Below are 27,068 nucleotides of genomic sequence, written 5' to 3'. Positions count from 1 at the left end.
TATCATGTCGAGAAGCTTCTGTGATTGGCTGTCTTCCTGGAACTTGACTTGGTTTCTTAAAGATACCAGACGTTATAGGCCTATGATGAAATCACAGGTTACGTACCTCACGACCTTAGCTCTGATGAAACCTGCCCAGGAGGATATCTCACTAATGACACTGACGTTTGCTCATCTCTTTCCAGACATTAGCTGGTGAATATTTCCATAAGGCTGCACAAGGTGGACACATAGAAGGAACTTTGTGGTGTTCTCTGTACTATATCACAGGCAACCTGGAGACGTTCCCGCGAGATCCCGAGAAGGCTGTTGTGTAAGAACCTATCAGATGCTGCTTGTGAAGGGAAAGCTGTATACTGTGTTCACCACTTCTGAGAAAATAGAGTTCTTTTTTCTTTTATTCTTTTTTTTTCACTTTTAAAATGTAATTTTTATTGGTTACATGCACAAAAAAAGAGCCAAATTATTTGAGGAGGCAAAAATTTAAAAAGTAATAATTTGACAAGAAAAATAGGAAATCTTTATCCCCCACCCGCATACCATTTCCTGCTGCCTAGAATAAATCACTTTTCGTGCACTCTTGCCTGGAAAATCCCATGGATGGAGGAGCCTGGTGGGCTGCAGTCCATGGGGTCACTAGGAGTCGGACACGACTGAGCGACTTCACTTTCACTTTTCACTTTCATGCATTGGAGAAGGAAATGGCAACCCACTCCAGTGTTCTTGCCTGGAGAATCCCAGGGACGGGGGAGCCTGGTGGGCTGCCGTCTATGGGGTCGCACAGAGTCGGACACGACTGAAGCGACTTAGCAGCATCAGCAGCATGTTTTATTAATAATTATTTCTCTTTTTATTTGCCTCTATGTCTAAATAACATGCTTAAATCACCATTTCTTATTATACTCACTACAGACTTTGTCTAATGATGTGTCACTGGGAAAAGACAAATATATAAATAGTTCCTTCACTCTGCCGCTTCTGACTGCCCCGCATGTTCACACTTCCTGCCTTCTCCCATCTTCCCCATGAGTACATCATCATTTTGCTTGGATTGGTATCAGGGTTCATATTATTGGATTTGCCAGAAAGTTCTTTTGGCCAACCCAATATTTTTACCATTTAATGCTACTCACAGCTGACCACGTAGTGTGCTATGACTACTCTTTCTTGCATAACTTTTTGTTTTCTATGGAATACTACTACTAATTATTAATTTGCTTAGCTCTCTGTGTACGTATCATTTCCTATGTACTTGATGTTGACATTCTCCTTGAGTTATCTAAATCTCCTCTCAGTATATCTACACCTATCAAGTACTCTGTTCATTTAATCTTCTTGGCAACGTCTCTTCTCTTTGTTCAGGGAGAGCTGTCTTCCTGCTATTGACTTGTTAGAATTCTTGATTCACGCTATCTTTTTCCATATTGGTAGACTCTTTTCATTAAGCACTTTTCACATCTTTGTTTCAAAAAATGACAACACTTAAACATTCATTATAAAGGGCACTGAACTCAAATGCTCCCAAAGTATATCTCTCTTTGCCTTCTTAACATTCAGATCTAACTTGTGGCTCCATAAAAATTCTAACAAGCAAAATATTCCCCAAGTGAGATTTATTGAATTCACATGAAGTAAAAAGAAATTATTTAATTTGCCGCAGTTTGGATATTTTCTCCTCTGTTTCCTTTATAGATGGGCAAAGCACATAGCTGAGAAAAATGGCTACTTGGGCCATGTCATTCGCAAAGGCCTCAATGCCTACCTGGAGGGCTCGTGGTAAGTTCGACTGACTTTCTCAGTCCTTACCTTTCAATCTGTCAGTGTATTCTTAGGAGATGGAATCTTAAAATGCAACTGAAAAAGCAATTTGCAGGGAAATCACAGCCTCCTGGTAATGATATTCAGAGTATCACCGACTGATTGGCTGTTGATTAGAAAACATAGCATTTCCATGTTTAATTATACGCAAAAATTAGTTCTCTAGGGGGAGTGTCCACATTCATCAAGTTGAGAGACACATGAATGCGTTGACTTTTCTTCCCTTCGACTTGTTCTACTTGGTTTCAGAGTCTGGAGACAGCATAGGGGATCCCTGCTGACCCTCTGCCTCTCACTGGCACGTCACAGAAAGTCCAGGATTTCTATCTTGTCCGTGAGAAGGAGTGCAAGCAGTGTGTTTAGGGCTTAGGGTACCTTTCCTAGGATTGCTGGAAGTCACTCAGCAGACCTCAAGTGTCACAGCCAAATAGACTCCCCCTCTCTAAGTATCTTCTGATGGAGTTAGCAAATCTCACCCTGCATGAAATGGGGTAAAACCCCACACATGAGGACCAGTAAATGCCCCATGTCCAGTTACTTGATTTTACAAATATAAGGGCACCCCTCTCCAAGATCTACCTGAGTCCGTCTCTCTGTTCTCTGTTTTCAGGCCTCGCGGTCCATCTTACTTTTCTTTGTGCTACATTTTGTGTGCTTGTTTATTGACTAAATGGCCTGGATATTTCCGTAATAACTAAAAGGGAAATGCAAATCAGCACACATCCCATTGGTCCACCATCTCAAAGATTTTAGAGCAGCCCTATCATTGATTGTGCTCTGATATGAATTTTAATTAAAAATTAAAATATAAGTCCCAAAGAAGGTCATTTCCTTCTTTGGTTCATGGATGCCCAGGTAATCCATAGATAGCATCTCAGTGAATGAGAATCTCAAATTAGAAAATGCAGGGGAAATGGGCCACGTGAAAAAAAGCACTTAATAAAACTGTGTATTAGTATCATCTTGTAAAAGTTTATCATCTGTGGCCTCACTTTGTATAATGAGAAAGGAATTTTTTAAATGAAATGATCTTTTCCCAATTGATACACCTTACTATTTGTGTGCTGTTTATCTTGTTTCCCAAGTAAACTTCAATTTATAAAACGTCCCAGGTTGACCTTCGCTCATTTCTGCTTCTCACCCTCCACATTTCCCATCCTTTGCTCCTGACAACTTCTTAGGGGAAACTAAGCGTTCAAACATCAAAATGTTTCTATGTGGGGTTTTCCCAAAGGAAGAGCACATATGTAAACACCCCCAGCACACACACACACAAACACACACACATACCCCCCAAGATGTCTCACACTTTTTCCCATAAAGAGGGTATCTGCTAATAGCTTAGCTTGCTTGCCGACTTTTGAATTTAACATCACAAAGCACTTCAGGGAGGACATTTAAAAATTTTCTGTGAAGGTCAAGAGGGATTAAGCTGTAGTGGCCTGCTTTCCCTCTTGGAATATTCAGCCGCATTACATGATTGATTTGGGGGCGGTGGGGGGGCGGTGGATTAAGTGTGCTCTCCACGGTGGGTGAGTTTGGGTTCAGTTCAGCGGATTTTCCTGAGTGCACTTAAATGCAGGGTGCCATAGCTGCAGGGGATGTCACAGGTAAGACGGGTAGTCCACCACCTCATCTCTTCCTGGTGCTAAACGGCCTGCATTTTCTCAGGTGGCCCCTATTCTCTCCGACCTCTGGGCCTTTGCACTTGCTGTTCCCTCTGCTCAGAAGTCCTGCCTAACCCCTTGGTCCCTTTGTCCTTGCGTGGGTCATGATGGCTCTTTACTTGTTGATTACCCTGTGATGTGTGTCCCAGTGCTCAGCACCTAATGGCTTCTAGGAAATACTCAAAAACTACTGAGAGAATGATTTAAGGCAAATAGACAGAACAACCATCAGTGAAGAGCCATGAGCGGTATATGAAGAGCATCGGGGATTCAGAGGAAGAAAAGATACAGCCTGGTTAGGGCACTTAGTTCAGCCTTTATAAAGGTGGTAATACTATATGGCCTCGAGGGATGGGTGGAATTTCCACCTAGTCATAGTACTTCTATGGGCTTCCCTGATGGCTCAGATGGTAAAGAATCTGCCTGCAATGCAGGAGACCTGGATTCGATTCCTGGGTTGGGAAGATCCCCTGGAGAAGGGAATGACAACCCACTCCAGTATTCTTGCCTGGAGATTTCTGTGGACAGAGGAGCCTGGTGGATTATAGTCCTTGGGTTCGCAAAGAGTTGGACATGACTGAGTGACTAACACTTTCACAGTAATGAACAGGATCACAAAAAGCAAAGAAACAGGAAAATTCTGGGTGTGTCTAGAAATTTTTAAGCCACTCAGTTTGCCTTGAGGGTAAAATTCATAAAAGGAAGTGGTCTATGACAAGACCAAAGAGGTGCTGTGTTATGGGAGTTTGAATAGCAGTTATATAGGTTTTATTTAGTTTGTCAAGTAGTGGGGAGCCAATAATGGTTTGAGGAGAGGGTAGTGACATGATAGAGGTGGGTTCTGAGATGCTTAACCAAACAGCTGCAAATTATGGGGAAGAGAAGGGAGGACCTGAATAGGGAAGTTAGTTCAGAATCCAGGTTAAAGGATCTGAGCTTTTGAGCTGGAGCTGCAGCCTGGGCCAGGTAAGTTGTTTCCATGTCTTTTATCATTCAATAATTGCTGCCTACCAATAATATGCAATATGTATATAAGTTCCACAGTGAAAGTCAGTCAGTCGTGTCCGACTCTTTGCTACCCCATGGTCTATACAGACCACGGAATTCTCCAGGCCAGAACACTAGGATGGTTCGGTTCAGTTCAGTTAGCCTTTCCCTTATCCAGGGGATCTTCCCAACCCAGGGATCGAACCCAGGTCTCCCACATTGCAGGCAGATTCTTTACCAGCTGAGCCACAAGGGAAGCCCAAGTTCCAAACCATAACAATAAAATGAACACCTGTAACCCTACCAACCTGTTTAAGAAAATAGACCATTGAAACCGCCTGCGTGTTCTTCCCAGATGAAACCCACCCCAGCCCCCAGGATCCAGAACTAACCATTTAGTGAGTCTTTTGTCCTTCTGCCCATTTCTCGCTTTATAGTTTTGCTCTATATGGATATAATCCTGAGCAATAGATTTGACTTGTTTCTGAGCTTCATATCATTAGAGTCATATCATATGTAATTCTTCATAAATAAACATCATGCTTATTTAACTTGATGTTTCTGGGATGCATATCTTTGGATACATGTAGGTCATTCATTTTCACTGCTGTCACATACTGCAGTTTACTTACCAGCTCTAGCATATTTGGGTTCTTTCCCTTAAGAACAATGTAGCCATGCACATTTTTTATGTATATCCTAGTACATGTAGGAAGAATTTCTCCAAAAATACATGCTTTGGAATAGGGTCACAGGCTTGCCATGTGTTCAACTTTACAAGACAACGTCAACTGTTTTCCAAAATATTTTACCCATTTATGCTCCTGTCAACCCCATATAAATTTCTGTTTCTTCATAGCCTTGCCAGTTCTGACGCTGATAGTATTATTAAAGATGTGTCTTCATCTGGACTTGAGACCTTGTCCTACTAACAGGAAGAAACCCCTAGTACCCATTACGGTGGGAGTATCTTTGTCAAAGTATATTTGAGACAAAGAGCTTTTCTCTTTTCCTTCTCTTCGAGCCTCCAAACACCTCCGGGGTTAAATAGGAAATTTATGGCCGTTGGCCTCCCCACACCACAACATGGTGTTTTTTGGGGTCCCATCTATTTTGCTGTAATAGAACTAAATCATCCATCACTGTCCCAAGTTCACCTCTTTTTTCATTTTTTGTGAGTGCATTTATTCTGGGCATTATTTTCAAATCACATGTGTCAGTTTGATGAGCTTGTGCTTTTCTGTGTTGTTCTGAGATTTATATGGGGTAGTTTAAAAGAGGAGCATGATTGAGAACAGGGCATTTTGCTGCTTAGGCAAAATACGGAAGGTAATGCTGTCATGCCCGAGGCCATCCTCGGACACTAGGAGAAGTCAGCTAAGGAGAGGTCACCTGTCATGTTTCATTTCTTTCCTGCATATCCTGCTGCGTGTTTTATCTGTGAGCTGTGTGTTTTATTGTCGTTTGTCTTAACTATACCCCCCAAACACTTAACCCTGGAGGTTAGCCAGATTCTAGTAAGCTTGAGGCAAGACAAGCAGGCATGCAAGATTCCTGTTTAAAGAAGTGCGTCTTTTTGCCTTGGAGCAGGGTCCTAAGTTCCACTGAGACCCCAGGATTTTTTTTTTTTCATATATATATGTATTTCCAGTTTGGACTGCTTCAGGCATTGGCAGAAAAGAATCCAGAGAAAATAATTGGATTGTTTGAGAAACTGCTCAGAGAAACTCAAATTCACAGTTCTCAGCAAGCAGCCAAAGGATTGATTATTAAGATGTATCATTATAAAAGTTCTATAAATGGATGTGCCGAGTCTGAAGTGGGAGGGTAGCAAATGTGCCCCTACACTCGCTCTTTAATCCACTTCTCTCTGCACCCCCACCCCAGTCCCCATCAGAATGACTGCCTGGGCGACTAGTTCACTTTAGCACATTGGAAATAAAGCTGGACACCCTGGTCAGCTTCCTAAACCTTGAGGAAGTTCACGGAAGGATGGTACAGATTTCCGGCTTGTCTCTGGGCCCCCTACACAGAGAAAATACTGAGTAAATGTTTATCCTGTGAATAGATGGATAGAAATGTCTGTAATTAATACTTTCAGGCAATCTCAGTTGAGACACAAGTAAGAGCAAAGTGCTGGGAGGCTGAATGTAGGTAGGGTTTCGGCAGAGGTGTCCTGTCTCTGAAGTCTTCGTAAGTTGAGAGAATCTGGTCTTCAGTGTCTGACGCTTGCCTAGAGTTCACTCTTGAATATATGAAAATGGATGATGGTGGTTTTGGATTCCATGGCTTCTGTAAAATGGAAGACAGAGGTGGATTTCTGTTCAGTGCTTTTTCTTTCTTTTTTTTTTTTCTGCCACTGGGCGTTTGGGATCTTCGTCCCCTGACCCGAGACTGAACCTGTGCCCCCTACAGTGGAAACGCAGAGTCTTAACCACTGGATCTCCAGGAAGTCAAAGTTTTTAGACTTCTTTTTGATGATTTCAGTGCTTCCTCAAAGGAAACTCTTGAGAATTCTGTGAAATTTCCTCCTGGCTTCTACTGACACAATAATTGGTCAATGGAAGGTTGTTATCGTCATTTAGCTGATAAAGTCATGTCTGACTTTTGGCAACCCCATGGATTGTAGCCCACCAGGTTCCTCTGTTCATGGGATTTCTCAGGCAAGAATACTGGAGTGGGTTGCCATTTCCTTCTCCAGGGGATCTTCCAGACCCAGGGATCAAACCTGCATCTCCTGCATTGGCAGGCGGATTCTTTACCACTGAGCCACCTGGAAAGCCCCAGGCAGTGGAAGTGTTCCTATAAAATGTGTTCCTCTCTTCCCTCTCCCACCACCCAAGTAACTTTAGAGACAAGGTATTGTCTTTATAAAATTTATCATAGTGACTTTGTTTTTACAGGAAATGTCAACCTGTGACCCCTGCTCCCAAAATCTAACAGTCTGCCCAACCACTGTCTAAGAAAAACTCATTTTCTTAACATTGCAGTAATATGACCCTGTTCCATGATGGCAGCAGAGGGAGCCCCCCTGACATCTGACCTTGGGCTGACAACTCTCTACCATCTCCTTCCCTCATCCATCCCTGGGGGAAACTGAGGCACTGATGCAAACCTGAGTGTTTGAGATTATAAGACCTTTGGGATGGGACCTTATTGTAGGATGGGTCTTGCTGCTGAAACTTCCTCGAGGGTCCTCCATCTAGAGTCCACTCTGAGGATTCTTGTCACCGAACATGATTCTTGGAGGCTATGTAAGAAAATGCCTGGGGCCTTTTGTGTTGTTGCAGTCTCAGTTGTGGGCTTGTTACGTGGCTTGTTACACTCCTTTCATGGCTGCTTAGCCAGTCTTATCTCTTGAGCATGAGTTATGCCTAATTGGTCAGCTGCCTTGGGTATCTCGGAGGCCAGAAATCAGCACACTCAGCAGCCATGACCTGGGATGTCTGATTGAAGGTCTGCCTGTCCTAATTTGACCCCCAATCATCTCTCTCTGTCCCCACGAGAAGGCCTGCCAGGAGCTGTTTTAGCCATGTAGAAAAGATGACCTCCTGGGACTTTCTTGGGGGTCCAGTGATTAACACTTTGCACTTCCACTGCAGGAGGCACAGGTTGGATCCCAGGTTGGGGAACTAAGATCCTGCATGCCATGAGGTGTGGCCAACAAAAGAAAAGATGACTGTCCGCAGCCCCCTGCCCTGCCCTTTCTTAAACAGTTCTTAGATGGAGCTAAAATTAATGAAGAGTTCTTAATGTCAGCCACTGAAAATGAAAAATAAGCTTTAGAAACAACCATTTATAGTTAAAATTTTAACTTATGGAATGGGTAACACAAAAGAAAATGGAGGAAATCAGATAAGTTAAAAAAAAATCGCTTGCACTCTCAGCACCTAGAGATAAGTACTGTTAGCGTTCTGGTGGATTGTTTTAAGTAGTTTTTTCTCTCTGCATATATGCATCTGCATATGTATGTCCATGTGTGTATTCAGTTTTATATTTGTTTTGCAAAAATGAGATTGCACTGTTTTTTATCCTGCTTTTCTCACCCAATGGAAAATTTGGCATAGACACCTTTCTACAATTTTGAATGCTCTTCTTCAACATCACTTTAATGACCTCCTCTGAAAGTGGCTGCACCATGGGTTAATTGAACGAGCCACTGGTTTACAGATATTTGTGGGGTTTTTGATGTTGTCATCGTTGATATACACAGATCCGACATGAGCTCTGTTGTCACAGAGTCTTTGCATGTTTCTGATTTTTTTTTTAATTTACTATTTTTTATTTTTTTAAATTAATTTAATTTTTTTGAAGCACAATTACTTTACAGAATTTTGTTGTTTTCTGTCAAACCTCAACATGAACCAGCCATAGGTATACATATATCCCCTCCCTTTTGAAACTCCCTCCCATCTCGCTCCCCACCCCACCCCTCTAGGTTGATACAGAGCCCCTGTTTGAGTTTCCTGAGCCATACAGCAAATTCCCGACGGCTGTCTATTTTACACATGGTTCTTGGAATAAACCTTCATGAGGCAGAACTGTTGGGCCAGGTGGTATGTACATTTGTAAGGCTCTCACATTTAACAGTTGCATCAATTGCTACTGCTTCCCACTAGCAGTGGTTAGAGAAATATGTCCATTTTCCCCAAGCCCTTGCCGTTATCCGGATTATGAATCGGGTGCCAACCTTTCAACAGATGACAGGTGGTCTCATTGTTTTGCAATTATTCAATTACCAGTGGTCTTGAATACTTTTTTTTTTTAAATGTGTTTTTGACCATTGGTATCAAGCACCTTGTAAACTGCTTCTCCTTTGCCAAACTTCTAATGTACCTCAAAAGCTCAGCTTTAATTAAGCTTGTTCAGAGTCCTAAGCCTCATAAAGCCCTTCACAAAACAGGACTCAAAAGCACAGAGCTTTTTCTTAATACCACTTATCTCCTCTAAGCGAGGGTGGAGGATGGAGGATGGAGGATGGAGGATGGAAGGATTTCAAGGACCCAAAGCCGATAGACAGCTCCCTAGGCAGCACTCAACGTGTCATTCGGCCAGTAGAGGTCGCTGTTGTATCAACCAGCTCCCCAACCTTATCTGTGAGTTCAGCCTTTTAAGATAGAAAATAAATCAGTGCATGCAGTATTTTTAACAACAGTATTTATTTAAAAAAAAAAAAAAAAAACTCATGATTTTGTGCTTTAAAAAAAACTGCTTATTTTGTGCCCTCTTATGTGTGAATATAAAGCTCTCTGTGAATATTAGTAAAAGCCACTATATGAAATTTATTATTAATCATCTATTTTTAGGCATGAAGCTTTGCTGTATTATGTTTTAGCAGCAGAAACTGGAATTGAAGTGTCACAGACAAATTTAGCACACATCTGTGAGGAGAGGCCAGTAAGTAAATGTATTCTCCTCAGACTAGAAGCTCTAAGGTTAAGGATAATGAATTGGGTTTTATGGAGGCAAAATCAGTCACTTGGCCAAAATATTAATGAGTTAACTTTTTCTCCCCCTTCATTCCCTTAGGACCTGGCCAAGAGATACTTGGGTGTTAATTGTGTTTGGAGATACTATAATTTCTCTGTTTTTCAAATCGATGCTCCTTCATTTGGTATGTATAGAGAAACGGGTGCTAAATTGAAGCTTTGGAGGCTTTTAATCTTTGGTAACAGGGAACATCTAACAGCTTTGTGTGAAGTGTGATATTTCTAAACAATTAAGAAAGAGAGTGAAAAATTTCAGCCATTAAGATCTTGCCTAAACTCTGCTCTCAATCTCAAGCAGAGCATTTCTCCTCATCCATCGTCTACTGAATGCTTAGATCCACCATTTTCTAAGGAATCAGCGAGAATTTATAAGAGAAAGCTATTCTGGAGAGTCCCTGGCCAGGCATTTACCCTTTTGCCCTCAGATGGATTCCCTGTCTACCTGGTTCTGCTCTGTGTGATAGGAGGCTGACCCTCAGGAACTACAGTTCCCAGACCCATTTGGATCTGATTAGTTTCAGCCAATGGGAGGCGCAGGCAGGAAATGTCAGCGTGGGAGAAGATGAGAAGCCCAAATATTTCTCTATTTCTCTGTCTGCTTTGGGCTGTATCTCTGTCAATGGCTGCACTTCCATGGTCCCAGCTCCTGCCTGGCAGTCCATCCTCTGTGGTCTCAACTGGCCCCGAGTTCTGGGAAGGTTGTAGCTTCCCTCATTGCTAATCTCTAGGTTGCCTACTCTTTCCCATTTGCCCTTTCAGCTCTTCCAACACTCATAGCCAGTTGCAAAATCCCAGTTTTGAATGGTCCAACGTGGATTCTTTTTCTGATTGGACATTGAGAGATACATACACTCTTAAAATTTTTCCTTAGAGAAAAAATAAAACATATGGCTTAAACAGAGTAAAGACATGCTCATCAATCATAAAACCCAGGCAGCAAAACCTTAATACTGCAAACATCCTTGGCTGATTGGACTGTGAGGTTGCAGACTGATTTTCACTGGATAGTCTCCATGTAGGAGAGCTACCCAGCCAAGCAAGAAAATGTGTCCAGAAATGGAGAAATGCAGAAATCATTTTCCCCCTCCTAACAGCAAGGAAACCTAAAGATGTATCTGTATTCAGATTCTGGTGGAAAAAATTTGAAATAATGCAAATGAGCCATTCTTCTAAAATATCGATCTGAAATCAAACCACTTGACAAATGGACCTGTAATTCTTGTCCTGCAGCATATTTGAAAATGGGAGATCTTTACTACTATGGCCACCAAAACCAGTCACAAGACCTTGAGTTGTCTGTGCAGATGTACGCCCAAGCAGCGCTGGATGGAGACTCACAGGTAAATAGCAACGGAAATGAGCTCCTGGTGGTGCTCGTTCCTGAGGTTGCAAATCCACTTCTCATTCATTTTCATGAGCCCCTCACAACCTCTCTGAGGCCACTAATCAGCATGGCGAACCTTTATCAAGCACTTACTATGTTTCCCATGCCATTCTCATAACAATCTTGTGGGAACAGGGGTCAGTGGACCTATTTTATAGTAAAGAATGCCAAGATTGTGACAAGGTGATAAAATGCTCAAGGCTAAACAACCAGGTAATAGATGAAGCAGTCAGAGCCTAAACCCAGGTCTCCTGACTGCAAACCCAGGAGTCTTTCTATCAGATTCCATCAAACTAACTCACCAGGTAGAAACTCAAGCAACTGTAAGAGGTCAAAATGGGAAGGAGTTTACTTGTATAGCTGAGTCAGTGCTTTAGAACTTTATTCTCAGTGACCTTTTTTTTCGGGAGAGGGGGGACTTCTTATTTTGGAATATTTGTAGAATTATAGAAAGGTCACATAACCATAATACCATTATCAGACTAAGAAATTAGTGTTGACAGTACCAGTAACTATACGGCAGAAGTTATTTGGATCTCACTACTTTTTCCGCTAACGTTACTTTTGTGTTCCAGGACCCCACACTGCATTTAGTTGTCATCTTTCTTTGGAGTTCTTCCATCTGGGCCCATTCCTAGTCTTTGTCTTTCATCACCTTGGCACATTTGAAGGCTGCTGGTCAGATATTGTGTAGAATGTCCCTTGATTTGTGTCTGTCTCCTTTTTTCTCATGAATATATAGAGTTTCTGCACTGGGGTAAGGATAGCCCAGATGTGAGGTGTCCTTCTCAGCATATCATACGAGGCATGCATGATGTCTTATTACTGGGGAGGTTGATCTCATTCACTCAGTGAAGGCGGTTTCTGCTGGGTTTCTTCCCTGTAATGTTAATATTTTTTTCTCTTTCTAATTTATAGATGTTTGGGGAAGGGAATTTGCGACCATGCAAATATTCTATTTCTCCTCAAACTTCTGCCCACTGATTTTAATATCCTTCAGTAACTCTTGCCTGCAACAATGTTCAGGCAACCAACTGTGGTGTGCTAATGATAATTTTCTATTTCTCTCATTCCTTCTATATTTGCTAATCAAAATGCTCTTGTAAGGACCTCAAGGCCATTTCATGATGAAAGTTAGAATAGCTGTTACTGTCTTATGCCGCAGATTTCCGGTGTTGTGATTTGTGATCTGATCACAGAGCAAAAGTTGGAAACATTCCTATCTCGGTCTCTTTTTTTGGGCCATGCCACTCAGCTTTTGAGATCTTAGTTTCTAAGTTCCCTGACCAAGGATTGAATCTGGGCCCTTGGCAGTAACGGCACAGAGCCCCAGCTACTGGACTGCCAGAGAATTCCCACCTCAGTCTTTTTTTTTTTTTTAAAAAAAGGAGGCACTATGTTCCTTTTACCCATATCTCTGTCACTTCACAGTTATTTGGACATAGAAAGTCACTCAAGTACTGAGTCTTGATTTTCTCATTTGTGAACTGAGGACAATAATAACATCCAAATCATAGATTGCAAAGATATATGAGATGCTAGATGTAAAGTGCCCAGCCCATCTCTGAGTATGCTCAGGGGACATGATCTAGCCTAAACTATTATTATTTGTTCTGGAATAAAATAGATTTGGGTGCTAAAGGGATTTGCTCGAGAGCCAAACTCTCCTAAATGACATCTGTTGTTACTCAAAATCAGGCCTGGACCTAATTTTTTTTTTTTTTTAATTCTGAGTTTTTATTTTTCAAAAGATAATGTTATAAAAACATTAAAGAATAATTTTTAAAGAGAAAAATATTGAAGAATGCACCTATAATTCCGTGTCAGGGGGCTTTATTCCTTTGGTCTTTTTTTTTTTTTTTTCTAGTTCCTTCAGTTTTCATGCCTTTCTGAGTCCTGGCCACAGGCCAGTGGGTCTCTGTAATGGTAACTAGAGTACATGGGTCACTTGAAAAGTCTGCTCCTTCTCACATATTGCAGGAATATGTGCCTCCTATTGCCTAATCTCTGTAATTATTACTCTTAACTACTGCCTCATACTCTGTTAAGCTGATAGAATGTAATTTATTAAGTTTTATCTTTTCATGGACATTTATTATATCTTGTTCACTAATGTATTGATTGATTTGACACATGTTTATGTAGTCCTGCCATGTCTTAGACACTGCTTAGTGGTGGGGGCACAGCATTAAAAAATAGACAATATTTTTGTCTACTAAGGAAGTCTATTAAGGAAGATGTGAAAGTCATTTCCTATTACATTGCAAATATAGTAAGTACTACAATGAACATGTTCGTATTTCTACCTTTTACCTCCATTTGATTAATTTCTTTATAATCTGAGAAATGGTATTACTAAGTCAAACAGTCTAAATTGTTTTATGGCTCATAATAATAGTATATGGCCGATTTGCTTTCTGAAGTTGTTTCCCAATCAATATATCACCAAGCAGGACTTAAGTATAAGAGGTTAACGGAAATCACATCGGCACTGGATATTTTCATGGCTTAATATTGCTGATTGAATAATACAAGTTGATCCTTCCTTATTGTTTTAAATTGTCTGTATTTGACCACTGCTGGGGATGAACACTTTTACATATACTTATCTATGATAATTTATTTAACTCTTCATATTTTCTTATGTGAATTCTCTGTTCTTACTCTTTGTCTGCTTATCTGTTGGAGTTGTGGTATTTTTCAATTTAAATTATAATTAGTTCTTTATACATTTGGCCAATAGATAATGAATTTTAAGCTATTACATTGCATATAAATATTTCCCTAGTCCGTTGTCTCATTTATTTTAACCATGTTATTTTTCCATTGTTCTGAGACTTTACAATTTTATAAAGTCATTTTATTCTTTTCTTCTAATACCTCATTTTAAGAGGACCTTTCTTTCAAAAAGTGAAGAAATAGTCTGTTTTCTGCTTTTGTGTGTGTGTAAAATTTAAAGAGACCTATAACTATTAAGAAATTATTTGTCAGCATAGTGGAGCTTAAGATTTGGGACTGTGAATCCGGTCTGCTTGCATTTGAATCCCCTTTCCAGCTGCATGACATAGGGCAAATTCCTTAACCTTTCTGTGTCTCAGCTTCCTAGTAATAGTAGTATACAGGGTAATAGAGCCTATCTTGATTTGTTGCTATGAGGATTGAGTTAATATATATAAAACAGAACAAGCCTCATATACAACAGCACTCAGAAATGCTGGCTCTGTTATTTTATCGTGATCATAGCACGCTTGTGAGACTCCTGCTGTTTACAAACCAAGGGTTGGTGACTTTTATTTAGAATCAACTAAATGAAAGAAAAGGGAGGATATAAGTCATTAAAGTATGACTTAATTCTTTGAAGGGCAACAACTCTTTGGACTCTGTAAAGCCCTAATGATAAGTTATGCATCATTGTTTATTTCTTGGTCTGGCCACATGCTCAGCTCATGATGGATGGTGCATCTCCTCCAGGTACTATAATAGTTGTCATTCTTTATGAAGCATCTCAACCATCAGGCTCTTAACTGTGTGATTTTATTGCACCTGCACAGCGTAATATGGTAGTCCCTACCTCTGTGGGTCAAGAAGAAGATTTTAATAAGGGAGAGGTAGGGAAGCATGCCAGAGTAGAGGATTTGTGCCAAGAGGAATCAGAAGAGGAGATTTTCCTCACTAGCCTAGGAAAGATGAGTCAAACACTCATACATGACTATGTGTATCAGAGACCCTCTCCATCAGCGCCCACAGCCACAGCTTGTTCAATTTCTGACATGCCGATGGTGACCCAGGGTAGTAATGTAATGATGCAGATTGCCTTTGACTCAGTGTTCTGGTTTTGTTGATAACTCAAGGGCATGTTTTCCAGAAAGTTCTGTCTTGAGAGAGTGAGCAGGAGGACAGATTCCCCCGGTTGACTGGCTTCTGAGCAGATGGGACGCTGTAGCCTCTGAAAGCCTCCTGGTTCTCCTGCAAATAAGTTTCTCAGATGCATATATTTAGGGAAACAATTTATCAATGAAGATGACAAAGCCATCTGGCTCTAAAGACTGAGGAAAAATCCAGAGGTTGTAAAAGTTTATATTCTGATGAGTGTACGTCTAAGTTTTATTATAAGGAAAGAATGAGTTTGGTTTGTGGCTTGTTTTCAGGGATTTTTTAACCTGGCACTGCTAATAGAGGAAGGTGCTATGATCCCACATCATATTCTGGATTTCTTGGAAATTGACCCAACAATCCATTCTAATAACATCTCCATCCTCCGGGAACTGTATGAAAGGTGAGTTCAGAGCCTCTTCAGTACTGTGAACGCTGGGGAATCCAAGTGGGTAGTGTTTGCTTTTTGGCTAAAGTTATCCTTATTCTTATTTTCTAAAGTATTAGTGTTAGTTGGTCAGTTGTGTCCAACTCTTTGCGACCCTATGGACTGTAGTCCACCAGGCTCCTCTATCCATGGAATTCTCCAGGCAAGAATGCTGGAGTGGGTAGCCATTCCCTTTTCCAGAGGATCTTCCTGACCCAGGGATCGAACCCTAGTCTCCTGCATTGCAGGCAGATTCTTTATTGCCTGAGCCACGAGGGAAGAGCCCCTTATTTTCTAATGTCAGTGGTTATAGAGGGCCCAGGATTTGCTTCAATTAGAGAACACACAGCTGGACCCAAACTTAATTCCCCTTTCTAGTATCTGAGGACTGAGATACAGAATGTGCTTGATGTGAAGAGGGCCCAGGATTTGTTTCAATTAGAGAACACACAGCTGGACCCAAACTTAATTCCCCTTTCTAGTAACTGAGGACTGAGATATAGAATGTGCTTGATCTGAAGTTAAAATGCTGACGCAGGTTTTCCATGAGAGTGGAAAAAATAGTGTCCAATTAGATGATGCTCTTCTGCAGATAGAGAGGTATCCCTGTGTCTGGACTTTGGACAGACAGACAAAAGTGTTACTTGGCAGTCTCCATGCTGCAAGGTCTTCATTGAAATGTCTTTTTATAAATGATAAGACTGACCTTTTCTGAGATTGTTGCCTGGGTGTCTAGTATTTCCATGTAGGCTCAGACTCCTCAGAACTGCTTTATTTCTTTTTCCCCTCATCTTACATGTGCTTATTTGACTCAAAACAGAAGGACATGAGTTTGAGGATCTGCAAATATTGGCAATGCTACCAACGTCTTCCAACACTGTCAGGATGCCCTGTGCTGTTTGTCTGCAGGTGCTGGAGCCATAGCAATGAGGAGTCCTTCAGCCCCTGCTCCCTGGCCTGGCTTTACCTTAACCTCCGGCTGATCTGGGGCGCTGTACTGCACTCTGCGCTGGTAAGGAACCGTCTCCCCCCAGCCCTGCCCTCGTGGTCCCTGCCTTCTGTCAGTCATCTGACATTGCTTCGGATGTTTGCAGATCTACTTCCTGGGAACCTTCCTGCTATCCATATTGATCGCCTGGACTGTGCAATATTTCCAGTCTGTCTCAGGTAAAGATTTACAAAAAGCTGGGCCCATATATTAAAAAGTAGTGATTCTTTTTCCCTACTAGAAAAATGACACTTTCCCTCCTTGGCCATGCTGTTGCTTTTTGTTAGGAGGATCATTCATGAAATGATGGTTACCCCTAGGGCTATATGGTAATCTCTGGCTGATGCAAGGCTCCAAGTATTGTTATACTTTTCAAAATAAGCAAGGATTTAAAAAACAAAAAAAATACGGTGCTTAAGAAATTTAACAAAAATGTCTACTCCCATTGAAAATATACCTGCTATCAAAAAAACTATGGATTTCCCAGGTGGCACAGTGGTAAAGAATGCACCCACCAATGCAGGAGATGGGGATTCAGTCCCTGGGTCCGGAAGATCTCCTGGAGGAGGAAATGGCACCCCACTCCAGTATTCTTGCTTGGAAAATTCCAGGGACAGAGGAGCCTGGAGGGCTATAATCCTGGGAGTCACAGAGTCAGACAAGACCGAGCAACTGAGCACACGTGCACACACACCAAAACTATACTTTGTGTGTCTTAAAACTCAGGTCCAAGGCTCCCTCTGGCACAAAGTCTTCCTGTTTATCCCAGTCAAGCATGTGGGATGATAAAGAAGCTCTTGTGATGAATAACATACCCAGTCACTTAGATTCAGAGGGAGGGGCCGAGAGGGCTAATGGAGCCAGCGTTTCGGCTAGTGTGGCTTCCCCTAGTCAGTAGTTCTTTTCTGAACTAGGGTGGGGCGGTCCTTCTAGCTGGGTTTAGAGTCCAGGCGTATCGCCTCATTAGCTGTGTGACTTATGAACAGTTATTCACCTTCCTGATCCTCTAATTTCTCGTCAGTAAATAAAGTTATAACAGTAGCTACTTCTCAGGGCTGTTAGGAGGGCTCAGTGAAAAAAAATACTCATGGCACTAAAATGACAACTGTAGTTCAATGTTAGATGTTATGTTTATTTGGTATATAAAACCCTCTTGATAAAGTTCGCTGTGGTGTCTGTCTTTCCTATGAGACCATCAGCTGAGTCAGAGGAAGGCCTTGGTCTCATCATTTATGACCTCACACTGAGTAGGTGCTCACGTTTGCGAACGCCTCTCAGTAGAGAATTCCAATTCCCCACCACCTGGGAAGCTATACCAGGACCGAATTATGCATGAAGACCGGCAGGGACATTTACAAATGGATACATTAGGACTGGACATGGCGTTTGAGCATCGGCACAGCCGCTGTTTGTGTAGCAAATAATGAAAAGCAAAAGGAGTGCATTTCAGCACATATTCGATGGTGAGATGGAAGTCACTCTTCTGAGAGGCTAATACAGAGTCATTTTCCCTGATTACCTGAGGAGGTTAATAAGGAACCATCAAAAACCCTTCCAGGTCTGATGCCCTGTAGCATGCCGGCTGATAAATTTTCCTCATGCAAATTCTGTCCCGTCCCTAAATTTGTTGCCAGGTAGAGCACATTTATTTTGCATCTTGTCAGTGTTTTCCATTTCAAATTATCTTTGTCATTTTTACTCTGTAGAAATATTGTTATGATTATTACAAATGCAATTCCGTTAGAGGAGCTGAAAATTGTCTTTATGATTTTATGCCAGCTGGTAGCCATGAAAATTCATGGGCTGGTAGAATGGCTTTTATCAGAAGTCATCTTTTTTTCCTTTCTCCATAGCTTCATTATCAGTCCCTCCACATTTCCATCTCCCTGTCCCTCCTGCCTTTTGATATGTTTTCCCCTTCCTATGTATCCTTTGCTCTTTCATTCTCTTTTTCTCTTCACTTTTTTCAAACTCTTTAACTTGCTTCTTTATATACATACCTCTTCCCTTTGGTGAGCACCGGAGAAGTCTGAATATATATATATAAAATAATTTAATTCTATGCCCTTCATTTTACAGATGGTAAAATGGGGGCTACAGGAATGACATGGTTTACCCAAAATCACAAAATAAAATCCAAGAAAGGATGTAGGGCAGCTGACATCTGAGCTTTTTGACACAATACTTTACAGCAGGGGCTACCATCTGCCTCTGACCCATTGTCATCTTACATAAGACATATTTTTTAACACATTTTCTGGTACCCTGAAATGAAGGACAAGTAACCTGCCTATATACTTATTTTTAAAAATACTCTAAACAGCGATATAAAGAAGAAATAAAAAAGAAAGCAATTATAATAAAATAACATGCATTTCAATATGTATATCCTAGCCCCGTGCTTCTTAATTTCAATGTGCATAAAGATCAGGCAGGGATCTGGTTAAATGTAGGTTCTAGGTCAGTCAGTCTGGAGGTGGCCTCTGAGAGCCTACATTTCGTACAGGGTTTCAGGTTGCAACCACAGAGCTATTCTATGGGTCATACTTGGAGTCACAAGGGCCTAGAAGTAAAAACAAAAACTCTAGGTATTTCCAACGGAGAAGGCAATGGCACCCCACTCCAGTACTCTTGCCTGGAGAATCCCACGGATGGAGGAGCCTGGTGGGCTGCAGTCCATGGGGTCGCTGAGGGTCGGACACGACTGAGGGACTTCACTTTCACTTTTCACTTTCATACATTGGAGAAGGAAATGGCAACCCACTCCAGTGTTCTTGCCTGGAGAATCCCAGGGATGGGGAAGCCTGGTGGGCTGCCGTCTATGGGGTCGCACAGAGTGGGACACGACTGAAGTGACGCAGCAGCAGCAGCAGGTATTTCCAAAACATGCCTCCATGGGGGTCCCTACCAGCCCTGTTAGGACTAGCATTGAATTAAAGTATGTAGTAAATTATTTTCATATTTTTTAAGTCTTCAACATAAGTACAGATTTGTCCCTAGTTTTGAAATAAGAGGGTACTCCATCAGTGATTGGGCGATGGGGCAAGAGGGGATTGGAGCTCAGAGAAGAAGAGAAGCACTGCAGAGGGGTCCTGAGAGGGCAAGTTTCTGCCCCAGGAACCTCCTGGATGAGCCAACGTCCTGTAGAGATGCAGGTGGTAACCCTGGCCATGGTGTAACCGGTGCAGGAATGCAGCCCGGATGCTGACTGCCAGAGTACAGAGGGACAGGATTTGTGGGCTCAGAGCCTCCCTTAAGGCTCTGGGTAGGAGGATTGTGCCATAAGTTAGGGATCTTTGTCATTTTGTGATTTGCATTTTTTACTGTCAGTTGTTTTTAAAAACTAATGATTTATGGCCAGACCTTTAAATTGAACTGTCCATCCATTTTGCGTTCAGCTCCAGCTACCTTCATTTTCCTCCTGAGTTTATTCGCTTTGTGATATATAGTCAACATTTCACTGTGTTTGCCACATTAAATTGTCCTGCATTCAGAAGGCTAGTGGTGCGGGACAGTAGCTGACAGCTCAGGCTGCTGAGATTCCGGCCTGTCTCTAGTTGTGTGACCTTCGGCAAGGGAGGGACCCTCTCTGTTTCTCGGTTTCCCATTCTCTAAAACAGCAGAAGACCATCTTATTTACAAAGCAGAAATAGAGACACAGACATAGAGAACAAACATACTGATACCAAGCGGGGACGGGCTAGGGGGGAGAGTGGGATGAACTGGGACATTGGGATTGACATATATACTATTGGTGCTATGGATAAAAAAGATAACTAATGAGAACCTACTGTATAGCTCAGGGACCTCTACTCAGTGCTCTGTGGGGACCTAAATGAGAAGAAAATCCAAAAAAGAGGGGATATATGTATTTATATAGCTGACTCACTTTGCTGCACCTTAGATACTAACACAACATTGTAACGCAACTATACTCCAAAAAAAAAATTTTTTTAAAGAAAAGAAAGAAAAATAAATAAAATAGCAAAAATAGAAGTACACCTACCTCGTATTGTAGTTGAGAAAGCCAAATGAAAGGACATAGGGTTCTTTAGGACTCAAGAAATGTTAGCTGGGAGCTTCCTAAGGAGTAGTGGTCTCTGGGGCATTTTCCTTTCCATTAAAGCATGCTGACAGCAGGTAACGCCTACACTTAAAGAGCTTGTTTACCTCAGTCAGTATCACAACACTACCGGAGTCTAGCATGCTTTTCTTTGCTGTTAGACTCTAAGACGTAAAACTCTTTTTCAAAAACCAGCTGAACAAAGATACCGATTAGTTTAGCAAGCATACCAGAATAAGTCCACAAAAAATACTGTGTACACACAAAAGATCTTTTCTTTCCTTTGAGGGAAATTGTTTTTGATTCCTAGCTTGCATTTCCCCAGTTGGTTCAATCTTTCTGGAAGCTGACGCCTCCCAGGGACGTGCTAAGGTCCATGGGTCTTGGGTGGCACTAACCACTCAGATGATCATCAGTCTGATAACAGAATACACACTGACCTGAGCCTACAGCATCCTTCCAGGTCCTTCAGCTTTGCAGCTTCTGAGTCATCAATGAGTCCCAAAGCTGATCACCATTAGCCATTCTTCCCCCAACTCTTCCTTTCTCAGATTGCTGCAGGGCAAGAAGAGAACTCCACCGAGCTACACCCCCAGCCAGGCTCAGCCTCTTTCTCACACTCCAAAAACCTCCTTTCCCCACCTCATTGCATCTCTAAAGCACTTTTCCTCTTCCCTCCCTGTCAAAGATGCCAAGCATAGTTGCCTTAATAGACTCAGGCTTTGAGGGGGGAAAATCCCAAAGTGTGTCTGGAAGCATCTCCATTTCTCTTGTCACAAATCTCCCCTGAGACCAAAAAAAGTATGGAGCCTTGGCTGCCTAGCAGAAAGTAAAAGGGAGAATAGAGGGAGACAATGTAATGACCAGTTCAGAGAAAGTCCTGCCTTCCTCAGATTAGTGTAAACTTTATGTCTAAACATAATACAGAGGAGAGAGCAAGATCTGTAGAATTACCAGCTCCGGGCATGACACAGGGTCACCTTTGGAACCAATGTCAGCCAATTCAAAATTTAAGCCAACTCATCATCCGTTTCCCCTAAGTAGTTAATTTAGGGGTCTTTTAAAAAGAATAAGATGATACGATCAAGATTAATTAAACCTTTTCCTACTCTTTCCCTGTCCTCTCCATTTCCAGTTAATGAGGTTTCTTCTAAAATTACAGTAAAATGTCACAAAGTGGTGCTCATGAAAAAAGCAGTAGCTTTAAAGTCAGAGTGATTTAATGGTGAGATTTTACTTTTCTCCTATCTCATTACCCTTGGTGCCCTACTGGTATCTTTACTCATGAGAAATGTTTAAATGACATGGGTTTTCTACATGGGCTGGGCCCTGCTGGAGCCAGAGGCTCAAATGAAGTAGATTTAATCTCCAGATTTTCAGTTTCCCTCCCTCACCTCCTTACTTGCACCTACCTCCCCTGTCTTTGTAAATATTCAATTATCTCCCAATTCACCCAATATATTCTCTACTATTCTTCTTTTCTTTGTGCTCACATCTGGTGAGCTGGCAAGCAGGTTTTTTTCCTACAATGGTCCACGACAGAGGTTGGCGAACTTTTTCTGAAAAGGGCCAGATAATAAACATTTGAGCCTTTGAGGGCCATCTCTGTCACAACTATTCAACTTTCATTATAGTTCAAAAGCATCCATTGATGATACTGGAAAACAAATGATGAGACTGGTCTTCAATAAAATGCTACTGTGGACGTGACTATTTAAATCTCATATACTTCTCACATATCACAAAATAGTACTCTTTTGATTTTTATTCAACCATTTCAAAATGCAAAAACCATTCTTGGATTGCAAACTATACAAAAACAGGCAGCAAGTCACATTAGGTCCATGGACTGCAGTCTGCCAACCCAGGGCCAACTCTTGATTTTTCTCACTAATGAACAGGAAATGGTCCCCCACGCAACAAATAATCCAAAAATCACTTCTATTTGGCTCTGGAATGCACTCTGCAATTTTTTAAGCAGCACGCTGGTTTTCCTGGTTACCTTGATTCTAGTTTGGTAATCAAATTAGAATGGATTCCAGGTGAGTGGAGACAAAGAGGCCATTCTAAAATTATGACCCACTGTAGGGGACAAGGCTTGTCCAATGATTGCAAACTCCTGATGAAAATGGAAGAGTTCTCACATGGATAATAGCAAATTTACTGCTGAAACATTGAGCATTTTTATTATGTTCTAACAAGATTTCAGTGGTGGCAATGCTAATTATGCATTCTTTCTACATTTACACATTGGCACTTTTTTGTTTTAATCAGAAAACTGATTGCTGATTTATCTTGTTACCATGGTGATTTAAACATTTCCCTGAGCTTGAAATGGAAAAATAGGTGACTTAGTACTTCATTAACTTCCTCAAAGAATCATCAGAAGGATAAATCTTTGGTCCTGAGAAGGTCTTGGACACCATGCGATCCAAGCCCCTCAATTTACAGATGAGGAAACCAAGGCCTGTGAGATTCAAGCATCATCTTAGGACTGAAATGTCTGCCATTCATTATCTACCCCAAAGTTGCCTACTAGTGATTGATAAATGTGATTTGCCTAGAATAGGTCTCCTGACTCCAAATGGTCTTTCTACCGAATCACCGGGTATCACAGTCCCTGCCATGGTTAGGTCACCTGCCGGAGTGATGACTCTGGCCTAGAAGTGTCACATCATTACATAACACCTGGGCACCACCCCCCACCCCGCACCACCACCACCACTGTTTTGTTCTTTCAGAACAGTCTCTGGATTCACAAAGTCTTCTGTAGATATTGGAGAGGGTTCCTTGAAGAATTCCTTTACATATTCAAAAAGGTCAGAGGCTTTGGAGCCCATTCCTGATTTGTCTAGAATAGCCTCTCAGAGGTGGAAATCTTGAAGAGTTTATCCAGAAGTCAGAAGATCAACATCTGGTGGCATCTTCTGCAAGCTGGTACATTTCAGGATGGACATTTGGGAACCTTTAAAAATGATCCCACCTACTGACTCAAGGACTGCAGAACTTAAGAGCACTGCTTAAAGGCGAACTAGCAATTGTTCCCACAAAGCATGGCCACTGTACTAGCCACATGTCATATTACCCCATTTGACAGAGAAACTGCAGCTCAGAGAGGTTAAGTAACTTGCCCAAGCTCGCTCCGCAACTGGGAACTGGCAGGACCATGTGACTCCTCAGTTTTCTGGCTTCAAAGTTTTAGCTATTTTCATAAGCTCCTGGGGTCTAAAAGTGAGCCGTAGGCATCCCAGAAACAAATGCTTTCATCAGTCCTGCCAGCCAGGCCCCAGAAATTGATAAATCAATACATTACCATAGTAAGCCAGGTCACTAGTAGTAATAGCTAACATCTAATCAGTATGTAGACAAACCAAACACTGTTCTAAGAACGGAATATGCATTAATTCATTTAGTCCTTATGGCAATAAGGTATAGAATCCCAGGGACGGGAAGCCTGGTGGGCTGCCGTCTATGGGGTCGTACAGAGTCGGACACGACTGAAGAGACACGGCAGCGGCAGCAGCATTCTTATTTTGCCCATTTTTTTTTAGAGGCAGAAAGAGAGTGGGTAACTTGTCCAAGGTTACATCACTGATTAAAGGCAGGGCAGCCAGGTCCCAGAGCCCAGTCTTATGGACGGACCAGGATATATCTCAACCTCAGTGCCTAACGCAGGTGTGTCAGCCTCAGCACTTGTGATATCTGGAGCTGAATCATTCCTTGTTGATGGGAGTCGGGGAGGTTGGCATAGGCATTTTATGATGCTTAGGCAGCATCCCTGGCTTCTACCCGCTAAATGCCAGTAGCACCTGACCCTTCAGTTGTGACAACCAAGAATGTCTACTGACATTGCTAACTGTCTCCTGGAAATCAAAATTACCTCCACTTGAAAACTATTGACATAAAGTATAAAACTTTATAAGCCTCCCTAATCTTTATGGTGGTCCAAGCTTATTACTAAAGGTAGAATGATAAATAATTAAGCCTGGTAATTACGTTTTCCAAAGTTTATATACATGTACTTAAATAAGTCAATTTAAATCAAATTTGATATATCATCCAAATGGAATCGGAATGTGAATGAAACTAACACTTTTCTGACTGATTGCTATAATCCATAGCATCAATACCAAGTGAAAAAAAAAAAGAGAGAGAGAGATCTGACCATAGAAAACATAGACCAAGAGTTGTTTCTCCATTCCTTTCTTCCTTCCTTCCTTCCTTCCTTCCTTCCTTCCTTCCCTCCACCTTCTTCCCTTTCTTTTCCTCTTTTTTTTTTTCTTTCTTAATATTTACCTGGAATTTGCAGCATAATTTTAAGACTCCCAGAGATCTTTGCATATCTATTCCAATTGCCTTTTATAGGAGGAAACACCAAAGTCCAAAGAACCCAGATAATGGGTCCTAAGTTGCTCATCTGTTTATAGTATCAAGGACACTAGACGAGCAGCATCTCTTCTGGCTTGCTAGAGTCCAGGTGTGGTTGTGTGTCCTCTACACACTGTTTTGAGGATTCAGCATGTGTTGTGCACGTGTCTCTGCAGCCAGCAGTTCCCACCTGATGCCAGCCCGGGTCTCCGAAAACCCTACGGACCCCACTGCAAGTCCAGCTGTGACTCCAACGGCAGATGCCTCTGCTCAGGACCAGCCCACCATCACCAACAATCCAGAGCCACGTGGGTGAACTGTGCAATCCAGGTCTCTCCAGATGAGAGAGAATCCTTTCAACAATTGGTACTGGAGAGCTGTGGCTGGGGCATTGTACACCTTAAATGTCTTCTCAGCTGGATGCGAATTTTGCACTTGGTGTCTTTTTTTTTTTAATCAAAGAAATACCCAGAGCAGACAGTGGTTATACCAAAGGTTATCAAACAAATACAAGGAGCATCCTGATCACAGGGGTGTGTTGGGAAGGTTAACTGGGTTATTCTGGATGTCCATGCCTAATGATTGTGTGTACAGGGAGTCAGAGTTTGCCTTGTGGTGTATCCAAATCCTTATACACTGAGGTGCATTTTAAGAATCTTAGCCCCTTGTTCATTCCATTTTATTAAAACAGCAGAAAATTGTGACTTCTCTACCAGTTGGATAATATTTGGTATGCGTGTTTGCCACTGCCCTGCTCCTCGCAGTCCCACAGACAGATTTCCATTTGACATCTAAGACCAGCATTTCTGAGGCACCTTGAAATGAATAGGTTAAGGCTGGAAACACAGGAAAGGCCATGGCTTTGTAAATGGGTTTGCATTTTTCTCCTTGAATTTTTCTAGGGTCGTAATGCTTCCAAATCAGTTAATGACACTGTTGGATGTCGTTTACTTTTCAATTGCAATCCATAAAATAACATTTAGAAAATTCTTAGTATTTAAGTGTAGTATTTTCCATGAATTACCCATTAGAATAGACTGGCAGCAGTGGAAAACGCAGGAAACAAGCCTTTAGCTCATAGTCTCATTCCCCACCCCTTATGCCTGCCTGCATCTGCGTAGGGGTGTGTGTGTGTGTGTGTGTGTGTGTGTGTGTGTGTGTGTCTGAGAGAGAGAAAGAGAAGAGAAAGGGCCAACTGCCCACACTGTTTGCTGCTAAGGTAGTAAATAAATCAGTAATGCAATATTGTGGGTCCAAACTACTCTTTGCACTACTTTATTTACAGTAGTAAATAAAAATTATTTTTATACCATTGACTCCTAGGAAGTGGTTGCTTTTTTAAAAAATTTTTTGTAGTTAACTGTTGTCATTGTACAAAGTCCTAAAGTCCATACATTGACCTCAAGGAGGCAAAAAGAAAAAGTCCCCTTATGAGAGGGATTATTGCTGGTAAACATTAACGTTTGTGGATAGAGAGGTGGCAGGAGTCTCCTCTCCAGGGAACCTGAGCTCAGGGGCTGAGCCCTGTGATGTTCACACAGTATCAGCCATTGTCTCAGGGCTCTGCTGTTATAAGGCTGGGTTTCTATCAGTTCTGCTAAGTCTGTAGCCCATCCTCTTCCTCCTCTGTGTACTGTTCTTGTTTTAGCAAAGATTGTCCTTCCTGCTTGTGAAAACATTAGGCTTTGGAGTCAGACAGCCCTGGATACAAATTCTGGTTCTGCTGCTTACTAGCTCTGTAATCTGGGGTGAGTGATTAACCTCTCTGAGTCCTAGATTACTGTTTTACAAAATATTGGCCATATAACCCACCTCTTGGGTTTTTTATGAGGCTTAAGTAGGATAACAGGGCTTCCCAGGTGGCGCTAGTGATAAAGAACCCACCTGCTAGTGTAGAAGACTCACATTGGACCCCTGGGTGGGGAAGATCTCCTGGAGAAGGAAATGCAGCCCATTCCAGTATTGTTGCCTGGAGAATCCCATGGACAGAGGAGCCTGGCGGGC

The 27,068-nt window shown here is 41.8% G+C and overlaps 1 protein-coding gene across 1 annotated transcript in view; it reads left to right on the top strand.

Moving 5' to 3' along the window:
- Positions 1–26,379, top strand: part of SEL1L3 (SEL1L family member 3) — a 108,317-nt gene extending 81,938 nt beyond the window's left edge. The window contains 9 exon segments of the mRNA NM_001206556.2: positions 186–313; positions 1,693–1,776; positions 9,779–9,869; positions 10,002–10,086; positions 11,192–11,301; positions 15,494–15,621; positions 16,555–16,657; positions 16,740–16,812; positions 25,241–26,379. Of these exon segments, the coding sequence (NP_001193485.1) occupies positions 186–313; positions 1,693–1,776; positions 9,779–9,869; positions 10,002–10,086; positions 11,192–11,301; positions 15,494–15,621; positions 16,555–16,657; positions 16,740–16,812; positions 25,241–25,380 (942 nt within the window). The 3' untranslated portion in view covers positions 25,381–26,379.
- Positions 26,380–27,068: the final 689 nt, after the last annotated feature.

The sequence above is a fragment of the Bos taurus genome, chromosome 6 (genome assembly GCF_002263795.3).
Source record: "Bos taurus isolate L1 Dominette 01449 registration number 42190680 breed Hereford chromosome 6, ARS-UCD2.0, whole genome shotgun sequence".
Taxonomy (NCBI): domain Eukaryota; kingdom Metazoa; phylum Chordata; class Mammalia; order Artiodactyla; family Bovidae; genus Bos; species Bos taurus.
This window is presented reverse-complemented; position numbering and strand designations above follow the sequence as displayed.